This window comes from Mytilus edulis, chromosome 9 (assembly GCF_963676685.1).
Source record: "Mytilus edulis chromosome 9, xbMytEdul2.2, whole genome shotgun sequence".
NCBI lineage: Eukaryota > Metazoa > Mollusca > Bivalvia > Mytilida > Mytilidae > Mytilus > Mytilus edulis.
The window spans coordinates 48,718,094-48,739,493 of record NC_092352.1 but is presented as its reverse complement, the minus strand read 5'-3'; the positions used below and the strand labels follow the sequence as shown (position 1 = coordinate 48,739,493).

The window sequence follows — 21,400 nt, the reverse complement described above, 5'->3', positions numbered from 1 at the left end:
TTTCACAATTTTATGGGGAACTTTCACTTATGGGAAACATGTGTCTTACTTAAACTACACAGGAACATATAACTGCACGGCGGCAAATGACAATGGGAATACAACAGGAAGCGTATTCGATGTTATTATTTATGATGGTGTGTATTCTTATGTTATCAACAACAACTTGTATATTTATACTAAGTCAGGAAAATAACAGTTGTTTTCGATTGCTATGGTCATTTTTGTACTCTTGACTTTCATTTTTTACTTATGAACTTTGTTCGTCATGTGTATTATGCCAATTTGTTTTTCTGTGCTGGAAAAGTTATTTATTTTTATAGTTATTTAGATTAAAGTACAATATTAATTGTTGTACCCAAATCTTAAACATTTGTACGTATTATGTTTTTGGACATAGTCACACATTGTCGTCCATATAATGGAATTCTATGTACCTGTCAAACAAGTGAGAGGTTAAGCTAGCTATAAAACTAGGATCAATAGACCATTTTCTGCACACGTTATGCTTCTTCCATGCTTAGATTATAACAGTTGTTTAATACTAGTTTGATGTGTTAAATGTGCTTGAACTGGACTTTCCGTTTTGAGTTTCCTTGGAGTTCGGTATTTTTATAATTTACCTTTTTCAGATCTTTGTTAGTTTGAGCATTCTAGATATTTTTAGCTCACCTGGCCCAAAGGGTCAAGTGAGCTTTTCCCATCACTTTGCGTCCGGCGTCGGGCGTCCGTCGTCGTCCGTCGTCCGTCGTCCGTCGTCCGTCGTCGTTAACTTTTACAAAAATCTTCTCCTCTGAAACTACTGGGCCAAATTAAACCAATCTTGGCCACAATCATCATTGGGGTATCTAGTTTAAAACATGTGTCCAGTCACCCGGCCAACCAACCAAGATGGCCGCCATGGCTAAAAATAGAACATAGGGGTAAAATGAAGTTTTTGGCTTATAACTCAAAAACCAAAGCATTTAGAGCAAATCTGAAATTTTCAGATGAATTGGGCAACCCGTTGTTGGGTTGCTGCCCCTGAATTGGTAATTTTAAGGAAATTTTGCTGTTTTTTGTTATTATCTTGAATATTATTATAGATAGAGATAAACTGTAACAGCAATAATGTTCAGCAAAGTAAGATTTACAAATAAGTCAACGTAACCGAAACGGTCAGTTGACCCCTTTAGGAGTTATTACCCTTTATAGTCAATTTTTAACCATTTTTCTTAAATCTTAGTTATCGTTTACAAAAATCTTCTCCTCTGAAACTACTTGGCCAAATTAATCCAAACTTGGCCACAATCATCTTTGGGGTATCTTGTTTAAAAAATGTGTCCGGTGACCCGGCCATCAAATCAATATGGCCGCCATGGCAAAAAATAGAACATAGGGGTAACATGCAGTTTGGCTTATAACTCAAAATTCAAAGCATTTAGAGCAAATCTGACAATAGGTAAAATTGTTTATTAGGTAAAGATATATCTGCCCTAAAATTTTCAGATGAATCGGACAACTCGTTGTTGGGTTGCTGCCCCTAAATCGGTAATTTTAAAGAAATTTTGCTGTTTTTGGTTATTATCTTGAATATTATCATAGATAGAGACAAACTGTAAACAGCATAATGTTCAGCAAAGTAAGATTTACAAATAAGTCAACATGACCGAAATGGTCAATTGACCCCCTAAGGAGTTATTATAGTCAATTTTTAACACTTTTCATAAAATTTGTAAATTTTTATTAACATTTTCCACTGAAACTACTGGGCCAAGTTCATTATAGATAGAGATAATTGTAAGCAGCAAGACTGTTTAGTAAAGTAAGATGTACAAACCATCACCAAAACACAATTTTGTCATGAATCCACAAGCTTCCTTTGTTTAATATTCACATAGACCAAGGTGAGCGACACAGGCTCTTTAAAACCTCTAGTTTTTAGAGCTATTATAAAAGCAGACAATTTGCATTTTGGCAGTAAAACCTTCGTTTTCACTGATTGCAACAATTAAAGAAATTGATTTCCCGTTATAATAGTTATCAAAGATACCAGAACTACAATTTAATACGCCAGACGCGCGTTTCGTCTACATAAGACTCATCAGTGACGCTTAAATCAAAATAGTTATAAAGCGTATGTCTTTAAATCATAATAAACAGGTTGAATATTAAAAAAATCAACTAAGAAGAAAAAAAAATCTATCTAACATCATGAAATTAAACGGTAAGGAGTTATGCAGGTTTTTTTAACTCGATGTTGATTTCCAGTTTTATTTAATAGGCGTGTCTTGAAACAGTTTTAGAAAGTCTTCAAGTTTCAATAACTTAAACTGCCTTATGAGCGGAAGTTTTGGCTAGCTATCAAAGCCAGGTTGAACCCTCATTTTTCTTAAAATGTACTGAACCCAGTCAGGAATATGGCAGTTGTTATCAAATAGTACGTTTCTATGTATGTACGTTTGTTTTTGTTGCAATCCGGGGTTTCTGTTGCTCCGTTGTTTTCCTCTTATAATTGACGTGTTTCACTCGGTTATAGTCTGTAATCCGGATTTCTGTTCTCTTAATTGATTTACGACTTTTAAACAGCGTTGTAATACAGTTGGCATTTATCATAACAACCGTTTTAACACTGACCAAATGACCATAACCATATAAGATGAAGTCACTCGAGAAAAAAATCGATAATTCGTCGAGTAGAAATCGAGATTGATCGAGAAAGGATCGTGTAGAGATCGAGATTGGTCGGAATACAACGGAAATTTTGTTGTATTCCAATACACGATCCTTTCCCGATCAAATCGACCGCTACTCGACGAGTTCTCGATCTCTTCTCGAGTGACTTGCTTCTCGGTCCTTACTCGATTGTTATTGACATGTCAAAAACTCTCGGGTAGATGGTCAGATCGATGAAGAGTCTGGTAGACTATCCCGAACATCTTTGTCGATTGAGTCAGACCAGTCTCCCGATCATGTAACTTGATCTCTTCGATTCGCTCGACGAAGCCATTGTTTATGACAGAACACACATTCTAGATTATGTATTTTTGTTTCCGTCAGTTCGAAAGTATTTGATCATTTCAACTCCTTTGTATTTCATAATATGTGTCATGAACAAAGACATATGTTCGATTGAATAATGATTTCCTCATAACAAATGATAGAAATTTCGGAGATCCCGTATTTGATCCTTTACCGTTAAAATGAAAATGCCAATGACAGAGGTTGATTATAAAAAATGTTTTACTGTGTTAAAAAAACTTCGACTTAAACAATGAAAACTTACACGTAGCACATGAAATATTTTGTCGATGAAGAAAATTAAATTATGTCACTTCTAAAATAAGTCTGTCGATAACGTAACTTATTCTGACGGTAAAGAAACGCGAATTCGATCACTACTCTGTTACGGGCTGTATGACTTAATTAAGATGCTATATCATCAATTATATATAACACGGTTGTATCATATTTAATTTTAGTAAAACTAACTACTGAGCCATATTGGTCTTTCGATGTTATATATGGAGAAGAAATCGAAATAAATTGTCACGTTCAGGCAAATTATTCACTGTATGATTTTTCATGGATACACAATGATATTGAAATTGTTGGTATGCCGTTACAATCAAATGAAAGCTTAATTCGTGGAAACCAAACCTTACTCATCCCTGAAGCTACATCTGTTAACAATGGATATTATTCATGCCGTGTAGATATTGGTAAAACACACGCAACAAGTGATAAAGTTTTTGTTCGAGTTATTGGAGGTTAGATTTTAAAAAAATAATTTGATATTTTAAACCATAGTGCTAATCCTGAAAATTAAAGTTTAAAACAAGTATGATCAAATTTATTTAAGGAATGACTGTAATAATTTTTCTGTCTATGAAAAAATAACATACAAAATGTGGTGCACACTGAACAACCCGCGAAGCGTGTTATTTTAAAGTGTGCACCACATTTTTTATGTTATTTCGAATAGACAGAAAAAAATATTACATTCATTTTTTATAAATTAATTCTAAATTCCATTTTAAACTGGAGTAAGCTGAAGGAATTCTCGCTACATTGAAGACCCATTGGTGGCCTTCGGCTGTTGTCTGCTTTATGGTCGGGTGGTTGTCGCTTTGACACATTCCCATTTCCTTTCTCAATTTTAAAAACCATGATAAAACGTTGATGACGTCACGGTCACATGACTAAATTATGAGGTCAGACAATCAGAAGACGCGTTCCATGCAAAATTAAATTATTACCGTGTAATTATAAAAAGTAAAACAGTTTACAAATGAACAATGTAAACACTGACATGTAAAGCGAGAAATATTTCAACTGGCTTATCAAGCGTACAGTAAAACATGTAAAAGGCACAACGTTGATTTAAAGCAAAAACCTACCACGGATCATTTTAGCAATAGTTAAGAGAAATTCACCAGTCACATCTATGAAATTATTTTGTAATTTTGTTAAACGTATTATTAATATGTATCTACAAGGTTGGTTTTTTTTAGCTTATAGGGAATAGAGAGTTTTAAAAAAATCCATACATCAAACAAGTTTTTTCTTCTATTGAGTTCTTAGTAAAAAGAAAACTTAAATACCTGATAAAAAACATAAATTGAATGACCAAAAAAGGAAAACGACAGAGCGACAAACAACATTAAAAACATCAACAGATGGCTAAAGATTGATCAACATGTGCTTCAATAGTGACACCTAGTGTGACATTATATGATATTGTAAACTGTTATATTTTTAAACTAATTATTATTGATAGTCCCAGGTGTTCCTGTCATCTCTACCAAAAGATGTGTTGTAGTTACCCAATCAGATAACGTTACACTACATTGCAATATCAGCGTTAATCCTGCTGCCTTGTTTGTGTACTGGACGAAACGAATGAATGGTAAAGAGTACGTCATTGATGCTGATGGAGGGAACTTGCAGGATCCAAATCTGAAGTTAATCAGTGTTAATTTGAATGATACTGGAATGTATACCTGTCATGCTGGCAATTTAGTCGGAAATTCAAGCGGAAATCCTATCAAAATGTCTGTCATTTCAGGTAAAGAATCAAAATCCTATAGGACTGGAAACATGAAATTAATCTAGTTGTTAATTTTTTTGGTTTGATAAATTTAAAATCTTATTTTCTTTATTGTTAAAATTTCATGATATTTCAAATTAAATAATTGTTACTACATAATGAAACAGTTTTGATATCACAGAGAAAAGGACATGTTTTAAATAAATAGGTGTCAATTAAGTGTACACTCATATTCTATACAAATATTCCATCTTCTCGTCTATGATCGACCACTTTAAGAATGCCCTAAGACGTTGAAAACTAAATAATTGGAATACAAATCCTCATTTTCTTTAAAAATCTAGGAAAATCTTGACGATCCAATTGAGATAGTCAGTGTTGTTATTTTGAACTTTCCATTTCTATGTAGCAACATTCCAGTAGCGCCCGGAGTACAATACTAGTATCTCCCAAATGATACGATATTCCCGGACTTGTATTTCCTAACATGATATCCTTGATAGACGGTTGTTACTTACAAGGAAGCTATTTAAAAATGAGTTCCAAACGGTGTAGTTGAAATTATCCCTTCGTAAACTTAACGGATGCCATCACGAGCTCGAGTTAGTTGATCGTTATGAAATAGCCGTTTCACAGATGAAAGTTGATATGTTCCATATGTCGTAAATACAATATTGTTCCCTTTAAATCGATGGGACCTACTAAAGTATATTTATTACCGGGTTTGCTCTACCATTAGCAACATGACGGGTGCCACATGCTAACAAAACATGATTGGAACTCTTGTCAAAAAGGCGGAAGCTCTGTTTTTTAGCTCACTTGGCCCAAAGGGCCGTTTTTAGCTCACAGTGAGCTTTTCTCATCACTTTGCGTCCGGCGTCCGTCGCCGTCCGTCGTCGTCGTCGTCGTCGTCCGTCGTCGTTAACTTTTACAAAAATCTTCTCCTCTGAAACTACTGGGCCAAATTGGACCAAACTTGGCCATAGTCATCATTGGGTTATCTAGTTTGAAAAATGTGTCCGGTGACCCGGCCAGCTAACCAAGATGGCCGCCATGGCTTAAAATAGAACATAGGGGTAAAATGTAGATTTTGGCTTATAACTCTGAAACAAAAGCATTTAGAGCAATTCTGACTGGGTTAAAATTGAAATTTTCAGATGAATCGGACAACCCGTTGTTGAGTTGCTGAGCCCTTATTGGTAATTTTAAGGAAAGTGTGCCGTTTTTGGTTATTATCTTGAATATTATTATAGATAGAGATAAACTGTAAACAGCAATAATGTTCAGCAAAGTAAGATCTACAAAAAAGTCAAATGACCAAAATGGTCAGTTGACCCCTTGAGGAGTTATTGTCCTTTATAGTCAATTTCACCAATTTTTCGTAAATTTTTGTAATCTTTTACAAAAATCTTCTCCTCTGAAACTACGAAGACAAAATGTAATCAAACTTGTACACGTAGTATATAGTTTAAAAAATGTATCCGATGACCCTGCCCGCGAATCAAGATGACAGACATGGCTTAAAATAGAACAAAGGGTAAAATGCAGTTTTTGGTTCATATCTCTGAAACTGAAGCAAATCTGACTGGTGGCAAAAATGTTCATCCGATTTAGATATATCGCCCTAAAATTTTCAGACAAATCCGACAACCAGTTGTTGGGTTGCTGCCCCTGAGTTAGTAATTTTATGGAAATTTTGCAGTTTTTTGCTATTATCTTAGATGTTATTATAGTATCTAATGATATCTTATACTATAAATTATGATTTTAACCTTATTTTACATGATTTCCAAAGCATCAGTAAATACAGGTGAGCGACACAGGCTCTTTAGAGCCTCTTGTTGGTTATTATCTTGAATATTATTATAGATAGAGGTAAACTGTAAACAGCAATAATGTTCAGCAAAGTAAGATCTATAAATAGGTAAAACATGACCAAAATGGTCAGTCGACTCCATAAGGAGTTATTGCCCTTTATGGTAATTTTTAACCATTTTTTTGTAAATTTTTGTAATCTATTACACTATTACAAAAATCTTCTCCTTTGAAACTATTGTGCCAAATTAAACCAAACTTAGCCACAATCATTATCAAGGTATCTAGTTTAAAAATGTGTGCGGTTACCCAGCCAAACAACCAAGATTGCCGTCATGGCTAAAATTAGAACGTAAGGGTAAAATGTAGATTTTGGCTTATAACTCTAAAACAAAACATGTAGAGCAAATTTGATAGGAGAATAATTGTTTATCAAGTCAATATCTATCTGCCCTGAAATTTTCAGATGAATTGGACAACTGGTTGTTGGGTTGCTGCCCCAAATTGGAAATTTTTAAAGAAATTTTGCCGTTTTTGGTTATTATCTTGAATACTATTATAGATAGAAATAAACTGTAAACAGCAATAATGTTCAGCAAAGTAAGATCTAGAAATAAGTTAACATGACCAATATAGTCAGTTGACCCCTTAAGGAGTAATTGCCCTTTATAGTCAATTTTTAAAAATTTTCATTAATTTAGTAAATTATTGTAAATTTTTACAAAATATTTTCCTCTGTAACTAATTAAGGGCCAAGTTTATTATAGATAAAGAAAATTGTAAGAAGAAACAATGTTCAGTAAAGTAAGGTCGACCAACACATAATCACCAAAACACAATTGTGTCATGAATCCATCTGTGTCCTTTGTCCTTACAAACAACGGTATATTGCTGGGTCTTCCAAGTGCTCCACGAAACCTCTTTCTAAATTATTAACATCTATTTTATCAGCAATCAAAGACGGGCTTCAAAGTTATTGTGAAACTGCCTATTCTAGAGGTGGCGTGAATCAGATGTGGATACTTAAAAATTCCCAAGATCTTGTAGAGTACATACAATCTAACTATCTTTCATCTTGTAACAGTATTACATTTGACTTTTCTACTCTTTGCGCAAGTATTCCACATTCCAAACTAAAAAACAAATTGAAAGAGATGGTATTACTTTGCTTCATAAAAAAGAATGGCCAACGTAGATACAAGTATCTTGTCTTAGGGAGGGATAAATCCTACTTTGTAAAAAATCACTCTGATTCAAACAAAAAATTCTCTGAAACTGATATTATCAAGATGCTTGATTTCTTGATCGACAGCATATTTGTTACGTTCGGAAGACGTGTTTTTCAACAGACTGTCGGCATTCCAATGGGAACAAACTGTGCCCCTCTACTTGCCGACTAGTTTCTTTATTATTATGAGGCTGGCTTCATGCAGGAACTTCTTAGGAAGAAAGACAAGAAGTTAGCAATATCCTTTAACTCTACTTTCCGCTATATAGATGATGTTCTTTCACTAAACATTTCAAAATTTGGTGACTATGTGGAACGCATCTATCCCATCGAACTAGAGATAAATGATACTACAGATACAATTAAGTCGGCTTCATATCTTGACTTACATCTAGAAATCGACAATGAGGGTCGGTTGAAAACAAAACTTTACGACAAAAGAGATGATTTCAGCTTTCCAATTGTGAACTTTCCATTTCTAAGTAGCAACATTCCAGCAGCACCTGCATACGGGGTATACATCTCCAAAATTGAAACGATATTCCCGTGCTTGCATTTCCTAGCATGATTTTCTTGATAGAGAGTTGCTGCTCACAAGGAAGCTATTAAACCAAGAGTTCCAAATGGTGAAGTTGAAATCATCCCTTCGTAAATTTTACGGACGCCATCACGAGTTGGTTGACCGTTATGGAATAATCGTTTCACAAATGATATCGGATATGTTCTTTACGTCGTAACTACAATTCCCTTCCCTTTCATGAATGTGACCTACCGAATTAGACTATTTACCGGATTAAAATTTTGTAATCATATAAGCAACACGACGGGTGCCATATGTGGAGCAGGATCTGCTTACCCTTCCGGAGCACCTGAGATCACCCCTAGTTTTTGGTGGGGTTCGTGTTGTTTATTCTTTAGTTTTCTATGTTGTGTCATCACGGCCAACACTCGGCTAACCGAGAGATTGGTCGGTTAATCTATATTGAGTATGCGGCTATATCGGCAGTTGGTCTGTTAATCGGGTTTGCTAAAGTCTGTTAATCAGGTGTTATCGAGAAAATCATTGAAAGTTCAGCATGTTTCATTGTATAACTTTCTAAATATATTTTCATCATAAAAAGTATTCATGTCTAACAAAACATTTCAATGTACTGAATTCAGTGGTGTAATTATTATTTTTCTAGCTTCGATGTACAATCTATAAAATGAAAAGGCGGGTTACTCATCCATAATTTTATACACATTTTACACACATAAAATGTACACAAAATGACACATTGGTTAAATTTACTTGCATTCAATATTTTAAACATCGAAAAAAGAAAGGCATTATGTTTGTTAACCATATATTGATATCATTGTGTGAAAAATCTACACGAAAATCTGTATTTTGATGACATAAATCAATCTTTATTTAAAACCTGGTCTGTTAATGGGTCGGATGTATAAAACTCGGTCTGTTAATTGGTCTGTTAAGAGTTATGAATGGCAATAAAAGTATAATTTTATTGCTATATGGGGTGTTATCGGATCAAATGAGTAGGCTCAAGACGAGCGGCTAAAATATACGAAAACAACACATGAGCAATGAAACATAACATATACGGAAACAACACATGAAATTGAACATTGATAAAAATGGTTTCAAAAAGTGTAATATTAAAGCAATATTAATTTGATCCAAGAATGATCGCATATATCAAGTTGATTCTGTTTAATTGTCATGAATGACACAAATTTGTCATCTACATTGGTAACCAGTATATAAATCAGAGATAAACGTCGTAATGTAACTAAACATCAGTACGTAAAACATATTGGGATGACAAAATATGAAAAATAACGAAAGAATAATGAGTAAGATAAATAAAATGTAGAACAAAATTACATAACAATTTAAAGAATACAGAAACAAACAATACCCCCAATCCGGACCCTCATGGTATACACGAGAACCTTGATGGAAACGTAGAATATAGAATAATATATAAGGACAGTAGTGAGTGATACATTGCTAAAAACGAGAGAAAAATAATACGTGCTTAAGAATACACACATGAAACACCGATGGCTGTTGAAACAGTAACAGATTGCGATGTACTAATATTGGTGACAAATTCTAGAGGTTTACATGGGGACAACTATGGTGGCAGGTTAATACCATTTTGCGTTTTAGCGCTTTAGCGTTTTCGCCTTACATATTGTATATGGCGAAAACGCAAAATTGCGAAGTCGAAAACGCGAAAACGCGAAACCGATTTCTCGTTTTCGACCTCGCGATTTCGCGTTTTCGCCCTATAGAATATGAAAGGCGAACACTCGAAACCGCGAAATGGACTTCATCGGCCACCATAGACAACTGTAGTTCTCCTCTGCACTTATGTAGAAAGGAACTAAACGGAATAAGTGACACACCCTTCAATAAAATGCAAAGAAAGTCAAAATAAAAATGCTCTTTCTAGGATACTGTGGCACCGTATTGTCATTTTTGTTTACTCAGGAACATCTCATTCTTAAATTTTTCAAGGGGAAAATATAAAGGTAGCAAAATTATTGTCGTGGCTAAATAACTCTTAACTGACACAATTTCAATTGTCCAACCCATTAACGGACTTTATTCCCATAATTTTCACTAAAACGTGGTATTATTCACGTTATTTTACAGTTATGAAATATTTACTAATGTCAATTTATTTTTTAGAACCACAGTACTATGTTTTGTCCTTTAAATGATATCTAAATTTGTTTGTTTCGCCTTTTATTAAAAAAATTGCTATGCGTATAAGCATAAATAGTACATACTTGCGCGACGCCTTTTAGTTTTACTGAAAAAACTGCGCAGACTAAGAAATGTTTTTACAAGTGCAAAATGTTCTATGATAGATATCATTTTGTCAGACACTTTTCTTTTTTTGATTTGGTTCTTATAACATGCCATAAATCTGTATATTTAATAGAGTTAAACATTGAATTAAGCGTTTTACTCTTAACGGACGTATAACCAACCCGATTAACAGACCAATCGCCCATATAGCCGCATACTCAATATAGATTAACCGACCAATCTCTCGGTTAGCCGAGTGTCGGCCGTGGTCATGTTAACTATTGTTTTTTCTGTTTGTCTTTTTCATTTTTAGCCATGGCGTTGTCAGTTTGTTTTAGATTTTTGAGTTTGACTGTCCCTTTGGTATCTTTCGTCCCTCCTTTGTTTAATATGCACATAGACCAAGGTGAGCGACACAGGCTCTTAAGATCCTCTAGTTCTCTGACGTGGGACTTTACTTTTGGTTCCTTTCCGCTTCGTTTTCGATTGTGTTCTTTATGTCAAAAACATTTTTGTATTATAAGTGTATATCGCAAATGAATAAAGTGAATTGTGAGGATGGTTGGAAAAGAGATAGGGATAATCAATACTTATTCAGCATCTTATTTTTGCAGCAAGTCGTAACATGATTGAAGGTGTTGCAGGACATCCTGTTGGATTTCTCAACATAACAACATATTGTTCTCAGGTCAATTATATCTTGATCCGTTGTCATAAGACAACCGGTGAAATAATTTACCTGGACATGTTAGATGTTTTTTTTCCTGATAATATGGAAACCCACACTTACGGGAAACATGTATCCTACCTAAACTACACAGGAACATATAACTGCACGGCGGATGATGACGACGGAATAACAACAGGAAGCGAATTTGATGTTATCATTTATGGTGGTTTGTACTTTTATATTATTGACTGCACCGTTAAAACAGGATTCATTACATTCGTCATTCTTATCATTGTTTATAACATCTTTGAAACCTTTTCTTCACATTAATATTTGCATCAGAATAAGATCCGTATAATTGATTTTTGAAGCGTAAACTTTTGCAAAACTTGAATATTATGTGTGAAAATAATGTTACTGCAAATCGGTGTACTCTTAAACAATCAATGTTAGAGAATGTATATACAAGACCCCATCCAACACGGAAAGATAAGATTCTTTGTCCTGATTCTGCAATACTTTTGGTCCTTTTCGATAATATATATCGTTTCCCGCGTTACTATTAAATTAAGCTTTTTAAATGTTTGGCATCGAGCAACATTCAATAAACAAACTCATAATATATTAACATGAATAAATTTTGTATTAACGGCAGACGCACGTTTCGTCGACAAAAGACTGATTAGTGACGCTCGAATCCAAAAAAGTTAAAAAGGCCAAATAAAGTACGAAGTTGAAGAGCATTTCGGATCAAAATTTCTAAAGGTTTTGCCAAAAATACAGCTAAGGTAGCACTCTACAGTTAGAAAATAAAATTAAAAATGAACCACAAAATGTTTTATCATCTCCTATTCCTGGATTTCAAATACACTAACCTTACTGTTTGTGTTGTACATGTGCATATGTATGTAATCAGTGTATTCCATAGATTTGATTTTCAAAAGTTAAAAGAGTGAAAATTAATTCCTTTTATGTGTATCCATGTCAACATTCTGCATTTATTTACCATAAAATATTGCAAAAAGGGGGGTGGACATGTCACATATTCCCCCAAAATTTGGATCAAACTAGAATTTCATTGCCTTTGAGTGATACCTTTTTAGAAACTGTTTTCATAAATCTTCCTAATGATCAAATAAAAAATGGGGGTCTTTCGCCTCATATTTTCGTAAAATCCAATCACAAAGTTCGTGCGATAAAAAGTTGGAAAAAAAAACATTATAATAATTGCCGGACCAATGTATGGTAGGGACATGCAAATACGGACTGTCATACAGAAAACAGCCTATATTACATACATTACATAATCTTGATGTTCATATAAACCCAATACAAAGGCTATTTTAATACTCAGCTATCCAAAAATGAATTTTATTGCACACTAGCTCTCATATTTGAAAAATCCACAGGGGCCAAAATGCGAAACTACACACCTAACTGTGGAGTGCTACCTAAGGTAATCTAATCCTATCCGGGGAAAGAAAAGCCTTAGTATTTCAAAAATTCAAAAACATTTTAAACAGTTATTTTATATATATGACCCTATCAATGATTAGTCATGTAAGCACAGAAGTTCTGACTACTGGGCGAATATGTTGCTGTTAAATTGATAGTTTGGTTTTCACTTGTAATTATGTGCATGTTTTCTGTTTGAATATGTAGTACATGACACCAGTGTGTCAGCAAATGTACGATACTGTTTCTGTATCCATTGATAGCTTCTTTTCTCGTTTCTACATTGATTAAATTCTAAGATAGGAAATTACAAAAATATGAAATATATTTCTAAATATATCAGATTCACTAACAATACTATTTACGCGCTACCATATTTCAGTCTAAAATCTAGAGGGTGTTTAAAGAATACCAAAAATAGATATGATCCCCAAGTTATCATTTAGTTAACATTATTTTTCTCATGGTTTGTCCTTTTGTCTTCGACTAACGAGAATATCCATTAGTATCATCCAGAACTAAATAATAATACTCACCATTTAATTTGAGCAACTCGACATGTACCACATCTACCTTCCAGTGAATATGAAAACGCATTGATTTTTTTCCGGGTTCGTGTTCAGACACAAATCTTACAACTTCGTCACCTCTTCTCTAATTGATGTATAGTAAATGTTTTTAATTTTAGTCATACTGACTATTGAGCCAGCTTTAACTTTTGATGTTTCTCCTGGAGAAGAAATACAGATAAAGTGTTATGTTCAGGCAGTACCAGAACTGACTGGTTTCTCTTGGATTCATAATAATAAATCTTTACAATCAGATGGGGGATTAACCAATGGAAGTCATACCCTAATCATTCCTGTAGCTACATCTGTTAACAATGGCCAGTATCGGTGCAGTGCAGAAAATGCTAAAACCTCTGCAACAAGTGATCCAGTTAACGTCAATATAATTGGAGGTGGGATACTTTTTAACAAATAGATTTTAACACAAAATGTATAGTGGCAGTCCTACAATTGAGTAAATAAGAAAGAAATTTAAAGAAAATGGTCACTAATTAAAAGCAAAACAGTTTATACACCAAACAATACTTAACTAGAGATAAAAAGTTATGACTATATCTAACATATTTATTTCAAAGTTTGTAAAAAAATAAAATACTACTTTATAAGGTGTCTTCGTCGAAGCGCTTTTATGGATTGTGCTTCAACGGGAACGGAGAATCAGATCATATGAAGCACAGGAAATGAAATAACATCCACATGTCATATTCAAATATACAAGGCATTGTCATCAGTCCGTCTAACCAAAATTGTCTAAAAATTATTTGTATTGCATTTACGGTCTTAACCTTAAATATTTTCCTCACAAGTAAAACACTATGTTTAGATTAGATAATACTAATACAACTGGCCTTCTTTGCTGCTTTCAGCTATGCCACCATAACTGCCACATAATTGTTATCAATTTTTAAAGGTCTTCCTGTCATCTCTACCAATGGCCAAACGCATGTTGTCGTTCACCAATCAGAGACCGTTACATTACCTTGTAATATCGACTCTAAGCCTGCTGCCTTGTTTGCGTACTGGACAAAACAAGTGAAGGATAAAGAGTACGTCTTTGATGCTAATGGGGGGAATTTGCACGAGCCAAGTCTAAATTTTCTTGAAGCAAAATGGACTGACACAGGAACATATATTTGCCATGCTGGTAATTCATTGGGTAATTCAAGCGGAAGTGCCATCTATCTCTTTGTTATCTCAGGTACATAATCCTTCAGAATTTATAAAATTGAAAGTTTATATAACTTGAAGAGCGCGAGACAGTCCTTCAGTCTTTCTGCTGCTTTGAATTATTGTTTGGTTGCTATCAGGTTTTTTTTCTGCAGGTTAAATATGCAACAAGTGACCGAATAACACATTCATTCACGAATGCACGTAGCGCATGAGTTAATTATCACTGTTGTTCGGTCACGAGTTGAATAATTTTCGATATTTCAATTCTTTGATTAGTTATTCCTTTTATTACAATGACAAATAGATTTTTGTTTATAAAATAAAAGTAGAAAATGTAAAGAACTATATCTTGTTCTACTCATTCACAACTTGTTTTGATCCGAAATTATCGGCAACGTATTGACAACGCCTATTGTTCTATGGTGTCAGAGGAGTGAAAAAAAAGCCCTACGTTTATTTCAAATTTGGTTCTTACTTCTCTGGGAATGTCGATATTTTTTAAATACGATTCAATATATGTCATAAGCATATCACATTGAATATAACTGATAGCTTAATTTGCATCTTGTAATTAAGAATTTCACGATTGATTTTATTCTCATTTCAAACATACTTCCATGAAAGTTTATTTTTAACCAAAAGCAAAATTTATGATGCCTCTGTTTTATGAATTCCATAGATGTAAAACATAGAAAAAGGGGGAAAAAATAGCAATGATAGAAATGATAGAAATTAACTTTAAAGAACACGTATTTACAACTAAAGAATTATCATACCTAGTTTTGTGGCAGTCGGCGTATTCCTCTTTATTGCAAATTTGGCGTGATTTTTTAAAATTTGTCATCACAGATCAGAAAATTATTTCGGAAGTGCTGATAGATGACAAAATGGAACAATAACTATGGCATGATAAGTTATTGAACGAAATTTATTGGTTTTGATCAATTCCTCTCAAATATAAATAAGATCATAGATAACTGTATTGCAGATAACTTATATCATATCATTTTTTGTAGTAATTTTCATCTTATCCATATTTTGTTTTTTGTTGCCTTAAATATGAAGTTAAGCTATATATTTTGTTACAGAAACTCCAATGTGCCCATGTACGGTTGACTACTTTCAAAAGGTACTAACCTGGAATTCTCAGAATGTTTCCAACTATACCAAAGATGAATGGCGTACAGTTCTACAACCTGTTCTTCAAGCCATTGAGAAGGAGTTGAGAATAGACGTGACCACTGTTTCATCGTTTCAAAGGAAGAAAAGGAGCGCAACAAATAAATCTCGGTCAGAGACGGTTTTGGGAGTTGTCGGGGCCATTTTTCTGGATTTCGTTTTTTGCTTGGTTGTGATCATAGATGCCCTGTCAATTAAGCAGCACCTTCGAATAATTCGTAAGATGTGGCGACGTAGAGGAATAAGCAATAAAAAAAAACCACCAAACACTTTTCATAAATAGCGTAATTTACATCAATATGAAGGAAATGTTATTATGAATCAAAGCATCAAATGCTAGAACTATTCATTATACTATTACAGATAATTTAGGAATGAAGTCAGACACACAATAAACACAAAATACAAAGCATTTTCATTCACATCGGAGGTATCGATAATTAAATACATGAAAACTATTTAAATGAGACCAAAAGTGATGATGACAATAGGAGAATGTTTTGTTTGAATCAGAGCGTTTTTAACAATCTATGATGTATTCCTAATGTTATGTTCGTTGTACATTCTTTTTAATGGAACAAAGTTGGACTTGTTCTTTCAATCTGTCTTTAATTTTAAAATCGGGTATACTAGTGTAAAAGTAAAGGAGTGAACCGTTTTGATATCTTTGCAAGAGAAAACAGACTTGCATTGTAGGTACAGTAACAGATATTTTGAATTATTTAAGTCCCCACTTATGATTTACACAACCCCTGGAGTAGATAGCTTATACGATGTGTCGGTGTTTCAACTCACTAGCTGCATGTTTTCACAGTCTTAGAGTGAGGTACCAGTATGCTAGTCTGATCTGTTGTTTTATTGGTTGTGTTTTGTTCTTTACTTTGAAATTTGTACTGAATGTGAATTCTCATGGTGGGTGGTGTGAGCATAGTATTAGACACTTCCCTGTAAACGCACCGGTCTCGATCAGTTTGGAATGTATGCGGTTTCCTTTGTTGATATTATTTTCGTAGTCGATTAGCGAAATTTGAACATCGGTACACTACTGCACTTTAGTTATCAGTAACTATGTTGCCTAGCTTTGGTTGATTATATATCTGATGTTAATCAACTTAATGGTAATCACTTGACACAATAACGTTGGAATACGAAAACTGCTTAAGCCCTTGTTATACATGTATCATGATACTGAGACTACTTGGGGAATTAATATAAATTGTCGCAGTCTGAGATTACTTGGCGTATGAATTGTCGCAGCCTGAGACAACTGGAGTATGAGCTGTCTCAGCCTGAGTCTACTGGGGGCATATATTGTCTCAACCTTAGACTACTTTGTTATGAGTTGTCTCCGCCTGAGACTACAGGTGGTATTAGTTGTCTCAGCTTGAGACTTTAAGTCACAAAAAAATTCACAAGACTATAACAGAGAACAATGAATATATGAGGTATTGTGTTTGTTCTGAGTCCGCACGGTGATCCACAGCGTACATAATTGCTAAATATGATTCATGCAGAAGGTCTTTTGATATGTCAGTTATATTCTGGAAATAAAGAGCACGATTTTTTGCGTATTTACGTTTTTGTATGAAAAAGTTATATTTCAATTCCAATTGACATTTTTTTTTTACATTAAACCCTATAATAAGGTTTATATAAACACATTAATAATGATAATTGTATATCATTTATGCGACTGCTGCCTTGTATCGGTTTTAGCCTGCTCTCTTTCGAAATCTACAAGGTTGTCTTTTACGTGCAAGAGATATGGCTCTCCCTTAAGACGTGACAGCCGTTTATCGTCTACTTCCGCACACTATCATTCTTTCTCAAGACCATACTCGCAAGCAATGTCAAGGGAGAGCCCAAAACCTGTTTAGTTTAAAGGTTGTGGGGCTGAGTATCAATTCATTTTGATTTGTTTTATCTGTATTCAACCCACCATTTTTTTCTTAAAATTTCCTGTACCGATTCAGGAAAATGACAATTGTTATATTATAGTTCGTTTCTGTGTGTATCACTCTGTCGTAGTTCCACTCTTATATTTGATGCGTTTCCCTCAGTTTTAGTTTGTAACCCGGATATGTTTTTGTCTCAGTTGATTTATAAATTTCGAACAGCGGTGTACTACTGTTGCCTTTATCTATCAAAATGTAAAGCTACAGTTTTCTTATCGTGTAAATAATTCTTTCGATTTTCTCTATATTTAGGCTATATGTGGCAAAACAAGAAGCCTCTGATCTCTACGGGCTTAGTAAAGTCTATCTTTTTCAATTGAAATAGTTTGTTCACTTATTTTAGATTTAGTAAAACAAATAATTATAAAACATTTGTGATTTAAGTATGATTTGCTCATTAATATTTATCATCGTGGCTTTATATATCTTTTGGTGAATCCATTGTATTTGGGTTTTTTCCATTACTGTTTTAAATATTCATTTAGCACGAATTAATACACATTTTATATATAAATCCTATACATCATAAATTTTACTTATAATTCATATGCTATTTGTGATTCTCAAATTGTATTTAAATCAGATAAAAAAAACCAATCAGGTATGTTTAACTATATAGTTGTTATATATGTTCTACTTTGTAGTAAGAGCTTTCTAAATGTTACTGTTAATTGTACTTAATTTTTCAACACTAAATAAAATTTCAATCCTGGTATCTATGGTGAGTTTATTTACTTACTTACAAACAAGGTGTATATTTCCTCTGGATGTGTTTTTCGGGAGTTTACATGTTGTTGTTTTTTGAAATTTGGTTAATAATATTGTAAAGCTTGAGAACGTATGTTCTTCTAATACATATAAACAATTGTGGTATTGTTGCTAATTACTCTCCACAATAGACCACTTGACACATAATATTAACAACTTTATGTCACTATACGGCATTCAACAATGAGCAAACCCCATACTGCATAGTCTGCTATAAAAGGCCCCGAAAGACAAATGTATAACAATTCAAACCAGAAAATTAATAGTCTTATTTATATACACAAAAAAAAAGAGTTATAATGAGGAAAGACTAAAAATGAATCTCCGTAAAATTGTGTTAGACACTTTAACGAACAAGTTGATATATACGATTTGTCTGTGTCTAAACTAACTTAACCGATGACACTTTTACCAAGTCTTAGATTGTTAGTTAATCTCTATGTCGTCTGTCTGATAAGTAACAAACGTGACCTATTCCCGAATATGACTGTTTTACCTATATAGCTAGTGTGAATTTGCATTATCCCCGGCTTAGTATATTTCTAGGATTTTGATTGGTTAACGCACGTCGTTACAAAACCCATAGCCCCTGGGTGTTGCTAACCCATATCCCCGGACGTTGCTAACCATTATCCCGCGGAACTCCACGCAAGTTTTCCTTAGTTCCATGATTACTCCTTGTGAAATATTGAATTCTGTAGATTATCCATGATGTTTGTAATTAAATATTTAATTCATTAACGATTTTGTCCTATTATGCCGATCATTTACACTCATTTCATTAAATGCATCACTTGACTGCCACATTTTTAAGGAATGGGACTACTGACCTAGCTATGCAAATTACCCAAGTTGACGTCACACCATCTATGGCGTTACGCTCACAACATTGAGCGCCAAATTTGACTCTATCCTGTTTCTCTGTCTTCGTATTAAAAACGTCTTATATTTGACTACCTGTAGGGTTCTACCAAAGGTAGTACCCTACACCCCGTAAAAAATATGTAAAATTTCCAAATTTCAATAAAACTTTTTTAGATAATGAAAAAAACGTTGTTTTCGCGTTACACTTTGTACCCGAATTTCCATAAAAACTCGCCCGATTCGGACTAAGGCCGGGGATAAATTCGTTATCTACGTTCATATCCGTAGATATGGATATTTTAACACCCTTCAGTACCCTGTACACCCTTCGGCTTCGCCTCGTGGTGTACTGGGGTACTTCATGGTGTTAAAGTATCAATATTTACGGATATGAACGTAGATAACTTATATTGCTATACGACGTGTCTCGGTATTTTATACATCCACGATTAATGTATTTATTTTTTCTCTTTCTGGTGTGGTTTCGGTTTGATATTGTGTTATGTCTTATCATTTGTAGTCTAAATAATTATAAAATAGCCTTTCAACGCCGTCATTGTTTTGAGAATTGTTTGGACACGTATTGTGAAAACAAAAGTATGAAAATCAAGATTACATATTTGTTACATAAGAGATGTCTGGTGATGTCGGTCGTTGATCGAAGATTTTCGTTGTTATTCTGCGGTTTGCATGTTGGGTCGATTATAATAGACTAGTGTTTGCATGTGCGTTTTTTTTTGTATGTGTTTGTACTGTATTTCTGTCACGGTGTTTTTTTTAACATTGTCATATAATGTACTATACCAAGTCAAGAATATGGCAGTTTTTTTTGTTGTATTCAGTTTTCCTGTTTTTTTTCTTTTTTTCCTCTTATAGTTGATGTGTTTTTCCGGATTTGTTTTCCCTCAATCGATTTATGACTTTTGAACAGCAGTATACTACTGTTGCCTTTATTATATTCATTTGTAAGAAAATTCTTTCAAAGTAGCAAAATAATCTAAATCAGTTGTGTTTTATGTCTGTGATTTGAATGTTAAAGCAGTTTCGGCTACTTTATCCCTTTTATTGTCACATTAGCCTATTATATGTGCTTTGGTTGTTCCCAAATTTGCCAATATAACAGAATCGCAATCAACTCTCACAACAGTAAGAAGTATGCTATTGATATAGTCTTAAATACATATATATTTGCTTACCCTTCCGGAGCACCTGAGATCACCCCTAGTTTTTGGTGGGGTTCGTGTTGTTTATTCTTTAGTTTTCTAAGTTGTGTCATGTGTACTATTGTTTGTCTGTTTGTTTTTTTCATTTTTAGTCATGGCGTTGTCAGTTTATCTTCGATTTATGAGTTTGACTGTCCCTTTGGTATCTTTCGTTCCCCCTTTTTAACAAAACTTAGATGTTTTGAAATGCTAAAGCCTTTCTACCTTAGGAGTGTATTTCCTGAGCTGTATTTGGCAAATCTTTAGGAATTTTTTATCCTCATAGCTCTTTAACTTCTTCTTCTATTTGGTCGTTTTAACTTTGTTTATTCGATCGTCACTGATGAGTCTTTTGTAAACGGAACGCGCGTCTGGCGCAAATACAAAATTTAAAACCTGGTATCTATGATAAGTTTATCTAGCTATAAATATTGAATACTGGTTGTAATTTGTAACTACCACTTACTTCGGAAAATGCCTGTTCCAAAAAAAGTAAAATCACAAAAATACTGAACTCTGAGGAAAATTCAATCGAAAAGTCCCTAATCACATGGCAAAATCAAATGACAAAACACATCAAAACGAATAGACAACAACTGTCATATTCCTGACTTGGTACAGTCAGAAACATGACAGTTGTTTACATTCGTTCCGTTGTGATAAAGTATAACG

At 33.8% G+C, this 21,400-nt stretch overlaps 1 protein-coding gene across 1 annotated transcript; it reads left to right on the top strand.

Annotated features, from left to right (window-relative positions):
* Positions 1-3,595: 3,595 nt before the first annotated feature.
* LOC139490003 (cell adhesion molecule CEACAM5-like) lies at positions 3,596-14,796 on the top strand. Its single transcript, XM_071276856.1, has 5 exons — positions 3,596-3,749; positions 4,760-5,047; positions 11,511-11,792; positions 13,710-13,982; positions 14,501-14,796. The coding sequence occupies exons 1-5, from the start codon at positions 3,596-3,598 to the stop codon at positions 14,794-14,796; spliced, it is 1,293 nt and encodes a 430-aa protein (XP_071132957.1).
* The last annotated feature ends 6,604 nt before the right edge of the window (positions 14,797-21,400 follow it).